The sequence below is a fragment of the Chrysemys picta genome, chromosome 10, assembly GCF_011386835.1.
Source record: "Chrysemys picta bellii isolate R12L10 chromosome 10, ASM1138683v2, whole genome shotgun sequence".
In the NCBI taxonomy this organism is placed as follows: Eukaryota; Metazoa; Chordata; order Testudines; family Emydidae; genus Chrysemys; species Chrysemys picta.
The window spans coordinates 44,917,974-44,937,272 of NC_088800.1; the positions used below are offsets into that span (position 1 = coordinate 44,917,974).

A 19,299-nucleotide genomic window follows, 5' to 3' on the forward strand; every position below is an offset into this window, starting at 1 on the left:
CCCTTCGCGCCGCGTTTTCTCTCTCTCCAGGCGGAGTATGGGATTCTTTGCGCGGGCGGGGGAAGGTGGTGCTCCGCGCGCGCCCCCGGCGGTTGGCCGTCGGAGGAGCGCGCCGCCTCCCGCTGGGAGAGAGACTGGAGAAGAGAAGTGCGTTTTGCGCATGCGCACGGGCGGCGGTGGTTGGGGGCGGAGCGCGGCGAATGCCCCTCTTGCTCTGTGCGGGAGACGTGAAGCCTGGCGCTGGGACCGGCCCGCGATGGAGTGACTCCCCTCCCCGGCCTTTCTGCACGGACGGCGCTAGCCCCGCGGAGCGAGACCAGAGCAGCCTTCTCCTCAGGCCGCCGTAGCGGCAGCGACCGGTTAAGGGCGAGCGGACCCCGTCCGGTCGGAGAAGCCCCGGGGGAGGGGCTGCTGCTGCTGCTGGGTGCCCGGCTGCCGGGCTCGGGGCGCGGAGCGATGGCGGCGCGGGGAGCCAGGCGGCTCCTCGGCTCCCTGTGGATCGCCCTGCTCCTAGGGCAGCCGGACCCGGCCGGTGCCGCCAGGAGCAGCTCGCAGAGCCCCGCAGGTAACGAGCCGGGCGAGCCCCTGTGGCAGCGCGCGAGGGTGGGGAGCTGGCGGGCAGAGGGGCTCCGCGCCGCGCGGAGGTTGCGCCCGGTCGCGGGGGGGCTGCCGTAGTGGCCTGGCGCGGCGCGCGGGGGCTGTCCGGGGTGACTGCTCCGCCCGCGCGCTGGAGGGAAGGGGCCGATTGCGGCCGGCCGGGCGGGCAGGCGGCTCGCTGAGGGCGGGGAATGGTAGCCCCGCGGCTTTGGGGAGGTCAGGGCTGTTGGTCCGGGCTGGGCATTTACAGGCACCTTTCCCCAGCTCTGGGAAGGTCCGTTCCACTTGTGAGAGCGGGACAGCCTTGGGCACCTTACGTGCACAAGTAAGGGCCACTGCACATCTCCTTCAGTAGAGTTATCCCTGCCACTTCTCGGTGCAGGGAGAGACACAGGAGGCACCTGGGTCCAGTTTCCCTCAGCATTCCCAGTACGCTTCACCAAGGACCTCCGTTTCCTGCTCTCATTGAAATCTATGGACAAACTACTATTGAAATCAGTGAGAGCAGAATCGGGCCCTAGCTGAGCTGCAAGACCAGACCTGCTTTGCTGATTTCAGCAGGGACTGCTTACCAGCCGAAAAATGACGACCTGCGGAGGGTGATCCTGTTGGGTAAATGAGAGCCAATAAGTATTTTTTTTTATTTAAAAATTATAGAAAAAAGTCCCATCTTTTTGTCTTTGGGTGGGAAGAAATAGGGCTAGATTGTTTCGCCCCTCAAAGTGACCACTAATGGTCTTCTACATTGCTTGTGCCTCTTTTGCCTGTTTAACACTGGGATTGGCAGGCATACAAGACTTTAAATTAATGGTTTTGCAGCATTTCATTTTTTATAATAGTCACACTTGTCGAATTTTTACTGTTCATGATCTTAGTGTTTCCATTATGAATTCTGATTTTCAGGGATTTAAAAATTAAATCACATCCAGTTGAAATGTGATATATGAATTAGTGTTTTCTAAATCTTACGAAGAATGTTAAATCTGTTAAATATGTTATAGAATCCTTATCAAGTCTTTAATAGTGTAAGCTGCTTAGTTTGCAAAGCTTTTGCTAAAAAAGAAAAAAAAAACTTTTGTCCCTTTGTTGGCATTTGAATTCATGCTGAAAAAAATCTGGTTTCTAGTGCCAAGAAATACCTTCAACTTTTGATTGGAAATCTATTGTATCTTTTGCATTTTGACATTTTAATGATAGTGGTAGTGGTGAGGTTTTGTTTGAAAAAGAAATTATTGATCAGGCAGTGGAGTTTCTTCATAGAATTGACTGAATAGGCTCTGTTATTACATGCATCCGAAGAAGTGGGCTGTAGTCCACGAAAGCTTATGCTCTAATAAATTTGTTAGTCTCTAAGGTGCCACAAGTACTCCTGTTCTTTTTGTTATTACATGGTATAGTATGGCTGTTTCAAATCACATTAGGCAGGAACTTGGCATGGGGGTTGTCAGTGTGGGTCCTGCTATAAAATATGTATGTATGGTGACTGATATTTACATGACAGGAGAGTATTTGTCTTTACAAAATGCAAGTTTTGTAGGTTCTAATTCTGAAGTATGGCCTGTCCCTTATGAAAAGAATGTTAAAAATGGGATATTGTAGAGAAAGATGTAGTGAAGTGGGAAGGGACCCACAGAGAGAGAGTACTAAAAACATGCTATATATGATGGAACCAAAAGAAGATTCTCTGGAAGTTGGCTTGAGTCTGTGGCCTGGAGCCAATTAGGTGATTTTTCTATATTTTTGTCTTTGGATGGGAAGTAATAGGGCTAGAATTGTCACCAATCTGAAAATGACCAATTAGTGGTGATCTACAAAGATGGCTCATGCCACTTTTACCTCTTAGCACTGGACTTGGATGGCATATAAGATTTTAAACTTCAGATTGTTTTTGCAGTTATTGCATGTCTTGGAATGATATTAGACAACTGCACTTGGAAAACAAATATTTTGTTCCTCTAGTACAGGGGTCGGCAACCTTTCAGAAGTGGTGTGCTGAGTCTTCATTTATTCACTCTAATTTAAGGTTTTGTGTGCCAGTAATACATTTAAACATTTTTAGAAGTCTATAATATGTAACTAAACTATTGTTGTATGTAAAGTAAATAAGGTTTTTAAAATGTTTAAGAAGCTTCATTTACAATTAAATTAAAATGCAGAGCCCCCCAGACTGGTGGCCCGGACTCAGGCAGTGTGAGTGCCACTGGAAAATCAGCTCGCGTGCCATAGGTTGCCTACCCCTGCTCTAGTATATAAACTATAATGTACTTGCTGGGTGCTGCAGGTGCCATTTAAAGAAAAAAAGAGAGAACTCTGCTTGAGTGACTTAAAGCAGCAGAGCCCCAAGAGTGAATTCAACCATATGGTTACTGTAGGGTCATACATTCCTCATACATACTATAACTATTAAAATTGACCAGTTTATTCTTTGCATTGTTGCACTATGTAATTCCCATTAATGTTAACAGGAGCCATAGTGGCTAGAGGGACAAGAAGCCCATGCCCTTTGATTGTAAAAGTCTAACAAAAAAAATGGTTAAATTATTAATTTACCCTTTCTTTACTGTCGGTAAGAGTATTACCAGGCTTAATGTCCCAAGTCACCATTTATGATATAATTCCTCTTGTCTTAACTGTTTATGGAATGATTTTTAAATTCCCCAAATATGTTGTTTGATTTAGGTCAAATATATCTAGTTCTCTGACCCAAAGAGGTTAGACATGAAATGGCAAGGGAAGAAAAAAACTTAAACAGATAGGGGTGGGGAGGTCAAAGTTTATTTTCAGTTATAAGATCATGAGTGTGCTTGGGTGATTTTGTGCAAATCTTTTATTGTTTCATTAAGAATTTTTGTATATATTTAACTTGCAAAATAATTATAAACACAGGAGACTAAAGGAATTACTGATGTCATAGAGTTTAAGGCCAGAAGGGACCACCAGATCATCTAGTCAGACCTCTTGTATATCACAGACCTCCAACACCACCTGCATAATATATCTAATACTTGTCATACATGTATATTGACTATTCAGCATATAATTTGACATGTAAGTGACTTGATTGAAAATAACTCCTCTTAAGCTATGCATGATGTATTGTTTTGGCATTTGCATAAGTGCCCATAAATAGAGTGCAGTGAAAGGCCATCTTGATGTTTTTTCTTTGTGAATAGAGAGACTATTGCAAGTCATTCTTTATCTGGACTTTATGCAACAGGAATACAGCATAGTTTGTAGCAGCTGGTTGGTTTGGTTTAGTCTTTTGTACTATAAGTTTTTCTAACTTTTCAGCCATAGTTGTTAAAAGAGCAAAGTGAATGGGCTCAGTTACAAGGGTATTATGTAGAATCCTAGATAGTGCTTTAGGTAAAGTTTGTTATCTCGAGGGGAAGGCAGTACATTGCTACTTAGCTAAGTTGTAAGTGGGTGATTTGTTTCTTTCAGTCTCACTTTTGCTGTGGTATTATTACCTTGTTACTTCACATTTTAGCGTTCTTAAATTTATTTTTTTTAGTTGTAGGTCCTGTTTCAATTAAATGGTGGTTGACTGATGATGAAATTATTATAGTAAACTAATGTATGAATTTACACAGATTTGATCAGTTTATACATATACCCATGTGTAGTATGCATTTGTCACAAACAGGAAGTGTGTGGAAAATATTGTCATTTTCATTTTAAATTAGATTTCTTGGATTAGTTGTGTTCCTCCTTTCTCTTTATATAAATAATATAGTACACACTTGGTTATTCTTGGCTATAAAGTATCCTGGTGGTTTGCAAGAGATCAGACTTTTGTCACTGTTCTATTCTAGGAGTGATTATTGCCAGGGCAGTGTAATATGGGGAAGTGGGGGAGAGATGCCACATTTTTGTTTGAAGGTTTTATAAATGTTGGGTTTTTGAAAGTTGTTTAGAGGCTTGCATTGTTAGTTCTGGTGGAGCTGAGTTCATGTCTTGAGTGTAGGTGAGGAGGACAAAGGTGCATGACAAATATGACTTCTATGGATATCATCACATATATATTATGTATCTTAATGAGAAACTATTAATTTATTTACTTTGAAAGAGAAGATAAAATTATGCAAGCATCCTCAGAGAAATCTAAACACAGCTCAGGCGGCTTGTTCTTTTTTTTTTTTTTTTAAATAATATTCAGATAGCCACACAAAATTGAGCTTTCTATCTGCATGAGATTTTCAAAAAATATTTAATGCATGCTTTCCTCTTAGTCAGCAATAGAAAGCAATGAGGGTGCATGGAAATGGAACAAGATGGGTGTTTTCAAGAAAATTACATAAAGAACAATATTAACATTCTTTTGGCAAATATATTTCTCATTTATGTAACAATACATAATTTCAAAATTGCAGCCTATAGATCACTTTGGGACAGAAAACAGGTGTTGCAGTAATTTTAGCCTTTTAGAAATCTTCAACTTCATGAAGTATATGCCATCACAGATATGATTTTTTTTCCTAAAAATGCATAAGGATTTGTTTTCATTTCCACACTTTGTAATGCATGTGTGAGAGGGGAAAGAGTAACGAAATTGTTGCCATTATCTAATATTTATATTAGTTTTTTTTGGTGAGGAATCTGGGTTCTGGCTTAGAGAGAGAGGTTAATAAAATGAAAGTAGGCTTGATTCTGCTTCCACTGAAATTAATAGCCAACCTTCTCTTGATTTCAATGGCTGCAAGATTAGAACTCAACTGGCTGCAGGATCAAGATCACTATTTCTCACGTGTCTAATTAAAAGAATTTTTTATTTTTTTAGCTAACATTGCTTTCTTTTCACAATCTCCCATCATTGAAGTACCAGTGTTCCTTTGATTTGTTATCCATTTTCTCTAGACATTCATTTACTCTGCTAAATATTGGTTACCTAGCTCCTTAATGGCTTCACTTGTAAATGATAACAAATATTGTCTTGCATATTTTCTTTCATAGTTACCTTGCCCCCCCCCCAGCAAGCCCTAATGAGACTGACTGATATATATGGAGAAAAGGCACAAATCAGTGATGTACTCTAGTAAAATGCAATAGTAGGCTTTTCTTTTGGTAGTGATGTATAGGAGAAATCCCAAAACTTATTTATTAGTGGTGTAATACCCAGATTGGTTTATATGTCTATTTCTTAACTACAACAGACATTTAATGTGGTGCATGGTAATATGATAGTAATAAATCTAGTAGTTAAATGTGACATGTTAAAAGTAGGCTATGACATGCCCAAAGTGTGATAGAAAATACTGTCACTAAATATCAAACTGGTTGTTCTTACAATACAAATTTTAGAGATTAAATTTAAAAGTAGTAGCCTGTGTTCACTAAATTTAAAATAACCTATCTGTGTATTTGGGTTGTGAATGGGGAAATATACTGCCTGTCCATATCTTTTATCATACTGAAATAGATTGATAAATGATATCATCTCACCCACCTAGTGTCTCTTAAAAATACCAGGTAAAAGAGCCAAAAGAATTCTTAAATCCATAGCACTGTAATATTTATTCTATGAGAGAATTTGAGAAACCAACCATACTACTGGTTGTCTATTGATTGCTAGTGCTCCAATTAAGTCACTAAACTGCCTACTGGGGGGATAGCTCAGTGGTTTGAGCATTGGCCTGCTAAACCCAAGATTGTGAGCTCAGTCCTTGAGGGGGTTGTTTAGGGATCTGGGGCAAAAATCTGTTTGGGGATTAGTCCTGCTTTGAGCAGGGGCTTGGACTAGATGACCTCCTGAGGTCCCTTCCAACCCTGATATTCTATGAAGATGGTAACCTGAGTAATTCCATGTAGTTTATACACATACACACATTTTTTTTTTGTTGCATTATAGAGTTCTTAACACCTCCCCTCCCCAACCCCCACTGGTATTATTTGAGGAACTAAATATTAGTTGGAAAAATGAGATTTAGATGTAGCAATATCTAATAAATAACTAATTTATTAGGTGCTTTCATTTTTAAAATGTTCAGTATTTCAAATGCTAAATATATACTATTAAGAGAATACCTTTTAACCCTTAATTTTGCAAAGTGAACAATATGATTAACTGATGGATACAAAAACTTTACATTCAATTGATAAAATAAGTTTAGAGATTAAAATAGAAAAACTATCGATTAAATGGGATGAAGGAATAAACAGACCTGCATTGTTGATGATGACTCTTCAGGATTTGAGAGGGGGGAAGGAGGTTTCTGATGTTTCTCCAGGGTCTGGCTAACACAAAATAGGCTCAGGGTAACCCATTTTGCGTACTGTAGTTTTCTGTAGAATTCAATGCAGTTTTGTTTATGCATGCTTGTTTTTCTGTTACTCATACACATTTAACCATATACATCTACTATGAATAATATAAAGTGAATACAGTATTTTGATAGTTAAAGGTTATTGTTGTGTTTTTACCATTCTCATGCATCAGAGAGTGTAATGATGAAATGGCCTTAAAAGAATGATAGAAGCAGTTAGTGCTCTTTGAACATTTTACCAGAGTATTATAAGTGCCCTTTAAGAAAGTGTGTTACTGCAATGCCATGATACTCTTAAATTCAAAGCGCCCTGCTGAAGAACAGATACCCAAATGTCCGTTAGAAATTCCATGGGTAGAAATTAACATTACATTCCCTGTCTCCAAACATTAGCAATTTATACTGAATTCTTGCATGAAGGTACTTAAGCCCCTGGAGTACTGTATTTGGTAATTCCAGCTACTATAAAATCCATGGATTATACATAGAATACTGTGAATATACTAAGTGTCTGTTTTTTAATGTAAATTGTTTTTAATGATTTCCTCATAAAAATCCAATTGGAAAATTAAATCACTATTGTTTCTAATACACATTTACATGCTGCTGAGAATTTCTTTTGTGATATAAAAGTGCTTTACTGAATGATTGCAAGCTGTGAAGCTGAGTGACACTTGGACTCGTATCAAATTATTCCTGAGGGTATTCTGCGCGAAAAAAGTTGAAATTCTGCAAAATTTATGTCAAATAAATGTGGAGGCTCCAGCATGGCATTGGGGAGCACAGGCCACTGGCTGCACAGAGGTGGGAGATCACTGTGCAGCTTCCCCCCCTCCCCCCACCGCAGCCAACCCTGCCACAGCTCAAGGACCGGGCCTGCCCCTCCATGTGGGCAGGTAGGCTCAATAAGGCAGGATCCAAGTGTGGAGGGGCTGGGGGGGAGGGATCCAGGTGTGGGTTGAGAGGGTTTTGTGTGGGGCAGTCTGGGTGTGGGCAGCTCAGTGGGGACCCAGATGCAGGGGGGATCTGGATGCATTGGGGCTTGTTGTGGATTTCTGGTTGCAATGATAATGGGACTCTGCAGGGGGGGTCCAGGTGAAGGTGGTTAGGGCTCAGCGGGGGGGGGGGGGGGGGAATCTGTGTGTGTGGGGGATAGAGCTCGGCAAGGGAGTCTAGGTATGCAGGGCTCAGTGGGGGGTGTAGATGCTGGGGCAGTGGGGCTCAGTGGGGTGGGGATCCAGGTGCAGCTGGTTGGGGTTCAGTGGAGTGGGCATCTGGGTGTGGGTGGCTTGAGGTGGTCCAGGTGCAGGGGGAGAGGGACTCATTGGGGGGTTCTGTGTGTGTGTGTGGGGGGGTGAGGCTCAGCGGGAGGGTCTGTGTATGTGGAAGTCTAGATGCATGGGGGGTTGAGCTGATGGGGGAGCAGCTCCCTGTACAGGGTTCCCTCCCCCTGCAGCTGAGCAGCAATGGGTGCAGGAAAGAGGAGGGGAGGGGGAGTTTTCAGTGCTTTCTGCAGCTGGGGGGAGAAATCTGTGGGTGGGTCTGACCTGGCCCTGGATGCTGTGCAGGGGAAGAGGAAGTCCAGTCCTCCCTAGTCCAGCCGGGACTAGCATCTGAGCCCAGCATGCAGGGTAGGAGCCATCAGCCTAGTCTTTCCCCAGTCCCACCTCTTGCCCTGCAGTGATTTACCTCTCTGCTGGGTGCCCTGGGCTCCTGAAACATACTGCTGGGGAGGGTTGCATGACCGCTCTTGTGGCTTCCCTTTGCTTCCCCGTCAGAAAGTCATTTTTCTGTGGGGAAGCAAAGAAATCTGCGGGGGACATAATTCTGTGTATGCTTCTCCCACGAGTAAACAAATTCCTTTTTCATATAATATTCTCCAATGCTATTTTATTTTTTATAAATTTTATAAGTTGTTTGGTTGGTGAGTATTCTTAGCATTGTTTAAGACCATTGCGGTGTTGGAATGTTCTGGCAGGACGAAATCAGACTCATTAGAAATCCACACTATTTGGAGAACCGTATGAGACAAGACTTTTTAGGAAGATAACAATGCCTCAAATTGGGGGTGAATCCTGGGTGCCGTGGTTACAGTGGAGATAACTTATAATACGGACTTTAGAAGTGAACATGTTACATTTTTATAGTTATTGCTAATAGAAGTTGCATACTTATTGCTGAGGTTTTTTTTTTTTTTTTTTTTTTTTTTTTTTTTTGAGATGCTTATTAATACCTGATAAAATTCACTTGTCAGATCAGTTGCTCTGCACAATAGTTACTTCAAGGGCAGGGAAAATATGTGCAAAAGGTATCACCAAATAGGCATGGTGTCAGTGTGAGAGCCTAAAGATTATCATTTGTCACAGTATAGTAAATCCATTCTGCTCAATGAAATGTGATACGTTGTAATATCTGGAAAGTTAATTCATCTGTTTTTTATTTTCTGTGGGGGGGGGGGGGGAATCATAGAAGCTGTCACTGACATCACAAATTTCCTCCATTTCTTTATAAAGTGGGGGGGGGGAAGAATCTGAATGCAAAAATAAATGAGTGGTCATTCTTGTTGGATTTATTAAACCTTTAAGGCCAACTTCTAGGCTTGCTCCTTGGCTTAAGATTGTTTCCACAGTTTGACTATGCCGCTGACTAGTTCATTGATTCTCTTCCTGCAAATCTTTTCTTTGTTTGTCCTAGAAAGATAATTGAAATGTGATCTACAAGCTGTTATATAAATATTTTGTGCTTTTTTGGTGTGTTTCTCTCTCATGTGCACATCCATTTAAGACACAGTACATTTCTTTTGTAAGTTCAGTTTATGAATGTGCACCAATTTTTCACCAATACTTACAATCAATTTACTGTTCATGACCAATCTTATTAGTCTTTCTGCTGTAACTTATGTTTTCCCATTTTAGCTCTTAAAGATAAATGTAGATTTTTTTTTTAAACTCTTCGAGTGTTCTTAAAATATCCAGCCACTAAATTGATATACTCCAGCAGTTTTGGTACATCAGTCTGGAACACGTCGGCTAGTCCAGTTACACTGCTCTACAGCCAAAATGCTTCTGAAATAAATGTAGTCAAACTTTATTAATTCTGGGTCACTGAGAACGAAAATGATGCCTAAAATTGTTGATTGGCTCTAGTTTTCAAGATATGCTATTGGGTCAGTATACACGACCCTTGACTTGGGAATGACGGAGGATAAGTGAGTTCTAAAGGAAAGGGATCTCAATTTAAACCAGAAATGACTAAAATACATCTTTGACTGGATCTATGAATAAATCTGACTGGGTTTGGACAGTACTTGCTTTTTAGGCAAAACAATGAATGATGCAAACTGAAGCTGGTATTGCGTCATACATGATATGAAGTGCATCATGTTATTCCTAGAAGTCATGGATGATGCAATCATAACGAAGCTTACATCACGCTGCTGAACAAATTGCCCTATATCAGCTCTAGAAATCATACAGTGTCGTGCTCTCTTATTTGTCAGTGTTTGATTTTGCAAAGGGACACATTTCTGTTTAGCCAAAGTGAGCAGAGATGCCTCGTACTTGTGTGAACAGTGCAGATAACTTCTGCTATGTTTGTGGTGAAGTGACTTTTGCATCACAAAAGCGCAGTACAACCACTATGGTTAAGAAAGCCTATCATCTTTATTTTGGCTGCAAAATTGGAGATCAGGACAAGAGGTGGGCCCCACACATATGCTGCAACACTTGTGCAACAAATCTTCGCCAGTGGTTGAAGAGGAAAAGGAAATCTATGCCTTTTGCAGTGCCAATGATTTGGAGAGAGCCAACCGATCATACCAGCAATTGTTACTTCTGCATGGTGCCTCCAGTTGGGAAAGGTGTGTCAAAGAAGAAAAAGCGGACTGTGCATTATCCAAACATTCCTTCAGCTATACGCCCTGTACCCCATGGAGAAGGACTGTCAGTTCCTGATGCACCAGAATCATTCTCACTTGATTCAGACGAGGAAGAGCAAGAGGATGAAACTTCTGGTCCTGAACCATCAATGTCACAGGACCCACATTTTCTCCCATCCTCCTCCTCTGAACCACAGCTCATAACACAAGGTGAACTGAATGACCTTGTCAGGGATTTGGAACTACCCAAGAGTAAGGCAGAGCTGTTGGGCTTCAGACTACAGCAGTGGAATCTCCTGGCAAGTGATGTTAGGGTTTCCATGTTCCGTGACCGTCAAAAGGATCTTGTCCTATTCTTCTTCATGGAAGGTGATCTTGTAGCCTGCAACAACATTGATGGTGTGATGGCAGCCCTCAACATCGTTCACGATCCAGAAGAATGGAGACTGTTCATTGATTCATCGAAGACTAGTCTTAAAGCTGTTTTACTTGATAATGGCAATGTTTTGCTGTCAATTCCAATTGGTCATGCAGTCCATATGAAGGAAACCTATGACAACATGAAACAACTTTTGAGGTGCATAAACTATGACCAACATCAGTGGCAGCTTTGTGGCGATTTGAAGGTTGTTGCTCTCTTGCTTGGTCTGCAGACTGGATACACAAAGTACTGCTGTTTTCTCTGCGAATGGGATAGTCGTGCAAAAGATTCCCACTACATCAAGAAAGATTGGCCACTCTGACAGTCATTGGAGCCTGGGAGGAAAAGTGTTCAGCATCCACCACTTGTTGAATCAAGGAAGATTTTGTTACCACCCTTACACATCAAGCTGGGTCTGATGAAGAACTTTGTCAAGGCCATTGACAAAACATAAGCAGCTTTCAAGTACCTCCGTGGAAAATTTCCAAGGTTAAGTGAAGCTAAGATAAAGGAAGGTGTCTTTGTTGGTCCTCAGATTCGTGAACTTCTTCGAGAGGGTGCCTTTGACCATGCACTGCGTGGCAAGGAAAAGACGGCATGGAAAGCCTTCCAGTTAGTGGCAATAAATTTTCTCGGAAACAACAAGGCAGACAACTACAGGTTGTTGGTGGAAAACCTCCTCAAGGCATACAAAAGCCTTGGTTGTAACATGTCACTAAAGATACATTTTTTGCACTCTCATCTAGATGTTTTTCCACCGAACTGCGGAGCAGTGAGCGACTAGCACGGCGAGCAATTTCACCAGGACATTGCAACAATGGAGAAACGCTATCAGGGCAAATGGAGCCCATCAATGCTTGCAGACTATTGCTGGACAGTGACAAGAGATGCTCCATTTAATGAATACAAGAGACAAGCCAAGAAGCGCCGAGTAGACACTGAATAGGACTAAACTATGTACATAATAGTTTTTTGCCTTTTGTTTCATAATACATTTTATTTATATAACCCTTTTGCTGATTTTTAAAGTGTTACATAAACAGGACAGGTGAAATATTATCATGTAAAGCAACCATAAACACATGAAAAGACTTAAGTTTACAATTTATGATTAAAACTCTACTATCTACACAATATACATAGACATAAAATGTAAAAACTTTATCTTAGAAACAGTAGCCAATCAGTCGTTTTAATTGTCATATTTGAATTCAGCACATCAAAATACATAATAAATAGCACATTTTATCTCTGAAGCAGACGACTTCTCAAAAATTGTAGACCAGTGTTACCAGAGTTACATGCAACAGCACCAGGAATTCTGTCCAAAGTTTTAATGCTGAGGACTCTGTATTCCAGCCTCTCTCCTATTCTCTGATTCTTTTTTAATTTCTACAGTGAATTTCAGAATCCATACTTCTCCTTTGTGACCAAAATGGTTACAAAATATATTTATTCACTATGTCAGAAGTGGCACAAGGATATGTCTTTTAGAATTTCTAAACCTATGGCTACTGTGTCAAAGCTTTTAGATCCCTCAGATTCTGAACCATCAAAAAAGTGGTTTTCAGACGCCTCCTGTAATCGGATTTTCAACTGCCGTTAGTTGATAATGCAGAAGTGTGTGATGGAAGAGGTAGAAAAACCTTGTTTTTTCTGATTACTTGGTTACAGATGCTAAGGTTTCTTCTCTCTTTCCTATCTGACTTTTCTTCTTTTGTAGGGCTTGTCTGCACTGAACTGAAAATCATGTTTTTGCATTATGAGTAGATGAACAGGGCTTTGGAGCAGAGGCTGGAGCGCGGAGCAGCTCCAGAGCAGTGGAGCTGCAGGTTTATGCCTGGAGCTGGAGTGGAGCCGGAGCACAGCTCCAAATCCCTGGATGAATAAAAGTATACAAAAGGGAGATCAGGCACTATTTTTGTATACGTCTATCATGTTCTCTCTCTCTCTCTCTCTCTCTCTCTCTCACATTCATCTTCTCTCTAGGTGACCAGTCCTAATCTTTTTAATCTCAATTCATACAATATTTTATGCCCCAATCATTTTCATTGTCTGTCTTTTTAAGCTACATTTTCAGTGTTGACCAGAACTGAACATAGTAGTGGGAATAAGGATATATCATTGATTTTATGATGGCTTTGTAATAGTTCCTGTGCGCTCCATCCAATTTCTTTATGCCTCCTAATGTTTACTTTTTTGACCACAACTGCACATTGAGAAGAGGTCTTCGTTGAGCTATCCATAGTGACACTCAGGTCTTTCTCCTGAGTTAGTAAGATAATTTAGAACCCAGTAAGATATGGGTAGTGTGGTTCTCTCCCCCCACCCCTTCAGTGTGCATTACTTTGCATGTATCAACAGTGAATTTTCATCTATCATATTGCCTATGTTGCCCATTCAGGTAGGTTGGTTAGGTCCTTCTGTCCCTCAATGTCCTCCAGTCTTTGATAACCTAAATAATTTTGTCAAGTATCAGAGGGGTAGCCATGTTAGTCTGGATCTGTAAAAATCAACAAAGAGTCCTGTGGCACCTTATAGACTAACAGATGTATTGGAGCATAAGCTTTCGTGGGTGAATACCCACTTCATCAGACACATGATATTGCCACCTCAATGCTCATCCCCCTTTTGAATTAATTAATAAATAAATGGCGCTTGGCCCAGTTTGGAACCTTGTGGCACGACACTTAACTTTGTGGCAAGATAAAAATTGACTACTTATTCCTACTGTTTTCTCTCAGTTTCTGATCCAGGACAGTACTTTGCCTGTTCACCATGACTACTTAGTTTCTTTAGTAGCCTCTTGTTCAGGAATTTTGTCAAAGGCTTCTTGTAAGTCCAGATAAATTGTCAGTTGGTTCTCCGTTAACCACTACTTTACTGACCCATTGAAAAAAACTAGAGTTATGAGTTAACTTTGTAGTAGTGGAGTTAGACACTATCATTGATGTTCTACAATATTTTTAATTATTATGTCATCCAGTTGACCCAGTACAGAAGTATGTTTTGTTGATTTGTAACTCCCTGTACCTTCCCCGATGCCTTTTTTAGTATAGGTACAACATTTGCTGTTCTCCCAGTCCTCTGGTATAATAGCTTATTGCATATTTTTTTGAGAGCAGCCCAGCCATTTCATTCTTAAATTCAATTGGAACTCTTGGGTGTATCCTCTCTGGATCAGATGACTTATTTATTTTTAATATATCAGTTTGTTTCTGCAGCCCTTCTTTTGATACGGCAATTTCCAGTGGCACCTGCTTATTACCAGAAAAGACTAAGTCTGAGTAGGTATCCCCCTCCCATCCTCTGTGGTGAAGACTGATATAAAGAAATCACTTAGCTTCTCAGCAATTTTCTTATCTATCTTAATTTCTTTTCTCTTCCTGCTTCTGATACATTTCAAGAGTTTTTGTTCTTTATACCTTTTGATTTGCTCTTCAGATTCCTTCTTAGCCCTCCCAATTTCCTTTTTATATAATGCTGCTATAATTTATGGTTCTTTTTATTGGTTTCACTGGGGTTGGATTTCCATTTCCGGAAGGATATCTGCTTGGCTTGAATAACCTCTTGAACCATGTTATTTAGTCGCACTAGTTTACTTTTTGCTTTTTTTAATTAAAAATATGCATGACTTTTAAAATTATAGTTTTCTTAAATAGCATCTATACCTAATTTTAAGATTTTAATTGCTTTGTTTTTACTTTGGAGCTTTTTTGGTTTCTTTAAGCCATATCATGTTTTGATATTTGACCAGCATGTGTGTCGATAGCTGAATTTTCCCGTTATTATGATTTCATTAGACTTTGACTCTTTGATCTGTTTTGTGCACTCTGTCTTTTTTTCCTAATATGGATGTTGGTTTTATAACTCTGCTTTCATATTTGTAATCTTATAATCTGAGATTTGTATCCTTATAGATTCAACTGCATGATCCTCACCATTCAGAGAATTTACTTTACCAGATTCTGTGGAATCTTAGATCTATACTACTCTTCCACATCTTCAACCTAATTTTCCCTTTTTATATACTGTATAGCCAAGTATTACAGTAGCCCACTTATTTTTTCCCACCATGTCTCAGTGATATCTGTTATGTTAAGGACTGTCCATTTCCATACATTCAGGTTCATTTATTGTTGCTTTCAAGCTTTTTACATTTGTATATTCAGACATAACTTTTATTTTTTTAATGTGGCTATTATTACTTTAATGTGACATCTTGTTGATTTAATAACAATTAACTGTGTGATCGTGACCTGTCCCTGCTCTGCCCCTGTTCAGCTGTAACTTCTGTTCTTTCCTTTACTTGATAAAAAGATACCTTTATGTTGCTGACATCTCTAACAGTGTTTTTCCCCAAATCCTATGTTAAACAATTCCCCAAAACGTTATTAATTTAATTTGGCAGGGTTTGGTTCTGCTTTCGTTAAGATGGAATCCATCCTGTCTGCATAGGTTCTTCCTTCCTCAGAATGTACCCCAGTGTCTAATAAACTTTATCTCCTCTTTACATCATCTTCTGATTCGTTCAGTGAAACCCTGAATACCTAAAGGAGGTAGCTCCCAACTTCTGTAACACTATTACTACTACTACTGATTTGGTGCATTCTCTCCAGTAAGTGTAGTAGTATCAGAGGGGTAGCCGTGTTAGTCTGAATCTGTAAAAAGCAACAGAGGGTCCTGTGGCACCTTTGAGACTAACAGAAGTACTGGGAGCATAAGCTTTCGTGGGTAAGAACCTCACTTCTTCAGATGCAACCTCACTTCTTCACTTGCATCTGAAGAAGTGAGGTTCTTACCCACGAAAGCTTATGCTCCCAGTACTTCTGTTAGTCTCAAAGGTGCCATAGGACCCTCTGTTGCTTTTTAAGTGTAGTAGGTTACTAAAATGCATTTTAGATCAGTAGAACAGTTGCTGTAATTTCTTAAAAGAAAGCATATGTCTCAGATGCACACACTGGGGCAAAAGTATAGCATAATTTGCTTTCCAGGTTCTGATTTCAGACATTATTGTTGCATTTTTAATCCTGAATACTGTAGTCATTATTTGAAAAGTGGGTGGGTCAAGAGTATCAAACATGGTGGGGAAGAAGGACTAGATAGATATTAACAAGGAAATAAAATGTGAGACTGGTATTGACTTTTGGAAACATTATTTTGAAAATGGGCCACAGAAAGAATTGCTTTATCTGTTGCTTCTTCACAAGACTGGCCATGGGAATTCAGTGTGATGTAGTGAAGTTGGGATCAAAATGTTTTTACATTGGACAGTATTAGAGTGAACATCATTTTGCTGCAGCAAACACTTCTATTTCTGTATCAATTTGAGATGATCTTGTATCCAGAAAAATGCAGTTTGGGCAAACGTAACATTACCAAATCCGTTTTGCAGAATACTCATGTGAGACTACAGCAAAGCCATTTTTTCCCCTTCTGTAATCTTATTAAATTAGGCCTAAACATTCTAAGTAGGAATGATCCATTGTAAGCCACACTAGTTTCATATGTGTAGACTAAAATTTGCTAAGTTAAAATGATGCAAATTCACATGTATTTCTAGCTGTATCTGCTGGTAATTGCAATGTTTTTCAAAATTCAACTTTAAACTCATAATGAATTCTCAGTTTTAGCTTTTAATTACAGTTTTATAGAAAGGTTTCATTCATGTGACTGTTTCCTAATTGCGTACAAACTATAATCATCTTTCTGAAAGAGGTTTGGATCTACTAAGCACTAAGAGGAAATAAATGTAAAACCACTACGTGGATTACGCTTTTTTCCCTGTGAGGCATGGCTGCTTAATATCCATGAACATAATTTAGCCTGTTATCTGTCTGAGAAATCCCAAGGAAACTTCATTTCAGGATCTTCACCTTGACTAGTGTGAAATTTAATTTGTCATTATTTGGGATTATTTAGCTGCATTACGGTGGAAGTGTGTAGTAATTGTATGGACTAGATGCTGTAACTTCAGCATTTTGAAACTGGGATTTAAAAACATTTTTTTCCTGTAGCATAACTGCCTAAATTAATAGCTGACTGCTTTTCATATAAAGGACACATGAACTTGAAATCTAGTCAGTTAAAAAAAAAAGCATTAAAAATGGTTTTAGGTGCTAAATCTGTCATGAAACCTTCTGCCAATTGTAATAGTTTTTCAATCAATTACATTTTCTGGTTTTAAAAATGTTTCTCTTCCTTGTCCTGTTGCTGTATAAAAGAGTTAAACAAATATAAAATTGAATTTAAAGGGGCAGCAGTGATCCTGATGATATGCAGTGTGATGGCAATTGCAATTTACCTTGTGCATAAGTAGAGAATTTTTATCTGAACCTTTCCTTTATAATGTGTATTGGTGGTTTCTTAAATCAATAATACTAGGATTAAAAAAATTCAGACTAAAGTGTGGCTTAAGTTAATGATGTCCTTACTTACTAGAAACCAGAATAATAATGGTTAGCAGTGATACTGACAAGATTTGTGTAAATTTCACTCTGCCTGGGAAAGCAATGAGCAGTGCACTGGAGCTATTCACAGAAGAGGAGAATCCAAAAAGTTGGAAGCTGGTGCAGGGATAAAGATGCAGTCAGGCTTTAAAGTTTGTGAGGGAGAGAGTGCTGCAGTTCCCTTCCAGCAACATGGTCTATACTTAAGTTTTACTGGTATAACTTGGTTAGAAGTATGGGTTTTTTCCCCTACTTTTACCAAAATAGTTACACTGATAAAAGCCCTAGCGTGGTTGCAGTTATATCAATATAACCAGATTAGATATTGATAGTCTTGAACATTCAAACAGTATCCAGGGATAATACTCAGTACAAATCCCAGCATTATTCTCTCTTTATTTTCAGTCATAACTGTCTTTGCAGATCCATACCAAAAGAAATTGTGTGCTTTGTCTTGTGGAACACAGAATGTTTACTATCAGTAAATAGTTAGTATGTATACATGTAAAAATGCGGGGCTGTAAGAGACCTCAAGAGGTCATTTAGTTCATTTCCCCCATGCTGAGGCAGGATTAAGTATACCTAGAACAGATTTCAGAGTAGCAGCCGTGTTAGTCTGTATCTGCAAAAAGAACAGGAGTACTTGTGGCACCTTAGAGACTAACAAATTTATTAGAGCATAAGCTTTCGTGGGCTACTGCCCACTTCTTCGGATGCATATAGAGTGGAACATATATTGAGGATATATATATACACACACACACACACACACCCCATGAACAGGTGGGAGTTGTCTTACCAACTCTGAGACTCTGAGAGGCCAATTAAGTAAGAGAAATTTTTTTTGAAGTGATAATCAAGCTTAGCCCAGTACAGACAGTTTGATAAGAAGTGTGAGAATACTTACAAGGGGAGATAGATTCAATGTTTGTAATGGCTCAGCCATTCCCAGTCCTTATTCAATCTTGAGTTGATTGTATGTAGTTTGCATATCAATTCCAGCTCAGCAGTCTCTCGTTGGAGTCTGTATAGGGTGGTATTTATGTGACCATCGCTTATTAGCACAGTAGTGTCCAGGAGATGGACCGCTTGTGTGGATTGATCTAGGCTGAGGTTGATGGTGGGATGGAAATTATTGAAATCATGGTGGAATTCCTCAAGGGCTTCTTTGCCATGGGTCCAGATGATGAAGATGTCATCAATGTAGCGCAAGTAGAGTAGGGGCGTTAGGGGACGAGAGCTAAGGAAGCGTTGTTCTAAGTCAGCCATAAAAATGTTGGCATACTGTGGGGCCATGCGGGTACCCATAGCAGTGCCGCTGACTTGAAGGTATATATTGTCCCCAAATGTGAAATAGTTGTGGGTGAGGTCAAAGTCACAAAGTTCAGCCACCAGGTTAGCTGTGACATTATCGGGGATACTGTTCCTGATAGCTTGTAGTCCATCTTTGTGTGGAATATTAGTGTAGAGGGCTTCTACGTCCATAGTGGCCAGGATGGTGTTTTCTGGAAGATCACCGACGGATTGTAGTTTCCTCAGGAAATCAGTGGTGTCTCGAAGATAGCTGGGAGTGCTGGTAGCGTAGGGTCTGAGGAGAGAGTCCACGTAACCAGACAAGCCTGATGTTAGGTTGCCAATGCCTGAGATGATGGGGCGTCCAGGATTTCCAGGTTTATGGATCTTGGGTAGCAA

At 40.1% G+C, this 19,299-nt stretch overlaps 1 protein-coding gene across 13 annotated transcripts in view; it reads left to right on the plus strand.

The window, feature by feature from the left end:
* The first annotated feature begins 216 nt into the window (after nucleotides 1–216).
* Nucleotides 217–19,299, plus strand: part of NEO1 (neogenin 1) — a 564,730-nt gene continuing 545,647 nt past the window's right edge. For 12 of the 13 annotated variants that reach the window (XM_065558583.1, XM_065558591.1, XM_065558584.1 and 9 more), the window contains exon 1: nucleotides 217–565. In XM_065558583.1, the coding sequence (XP_065414655.1) occupies nucleotides 457–565 (109 nt within the window). In that variant the 5' untranslated portion in view covers nucleotides 217–456. The remainder of the gene's footprint in view (nucleotides 566–19,299) is intronic. The other variant, XM_065558596.1, reaches the window with a different exon arrangement.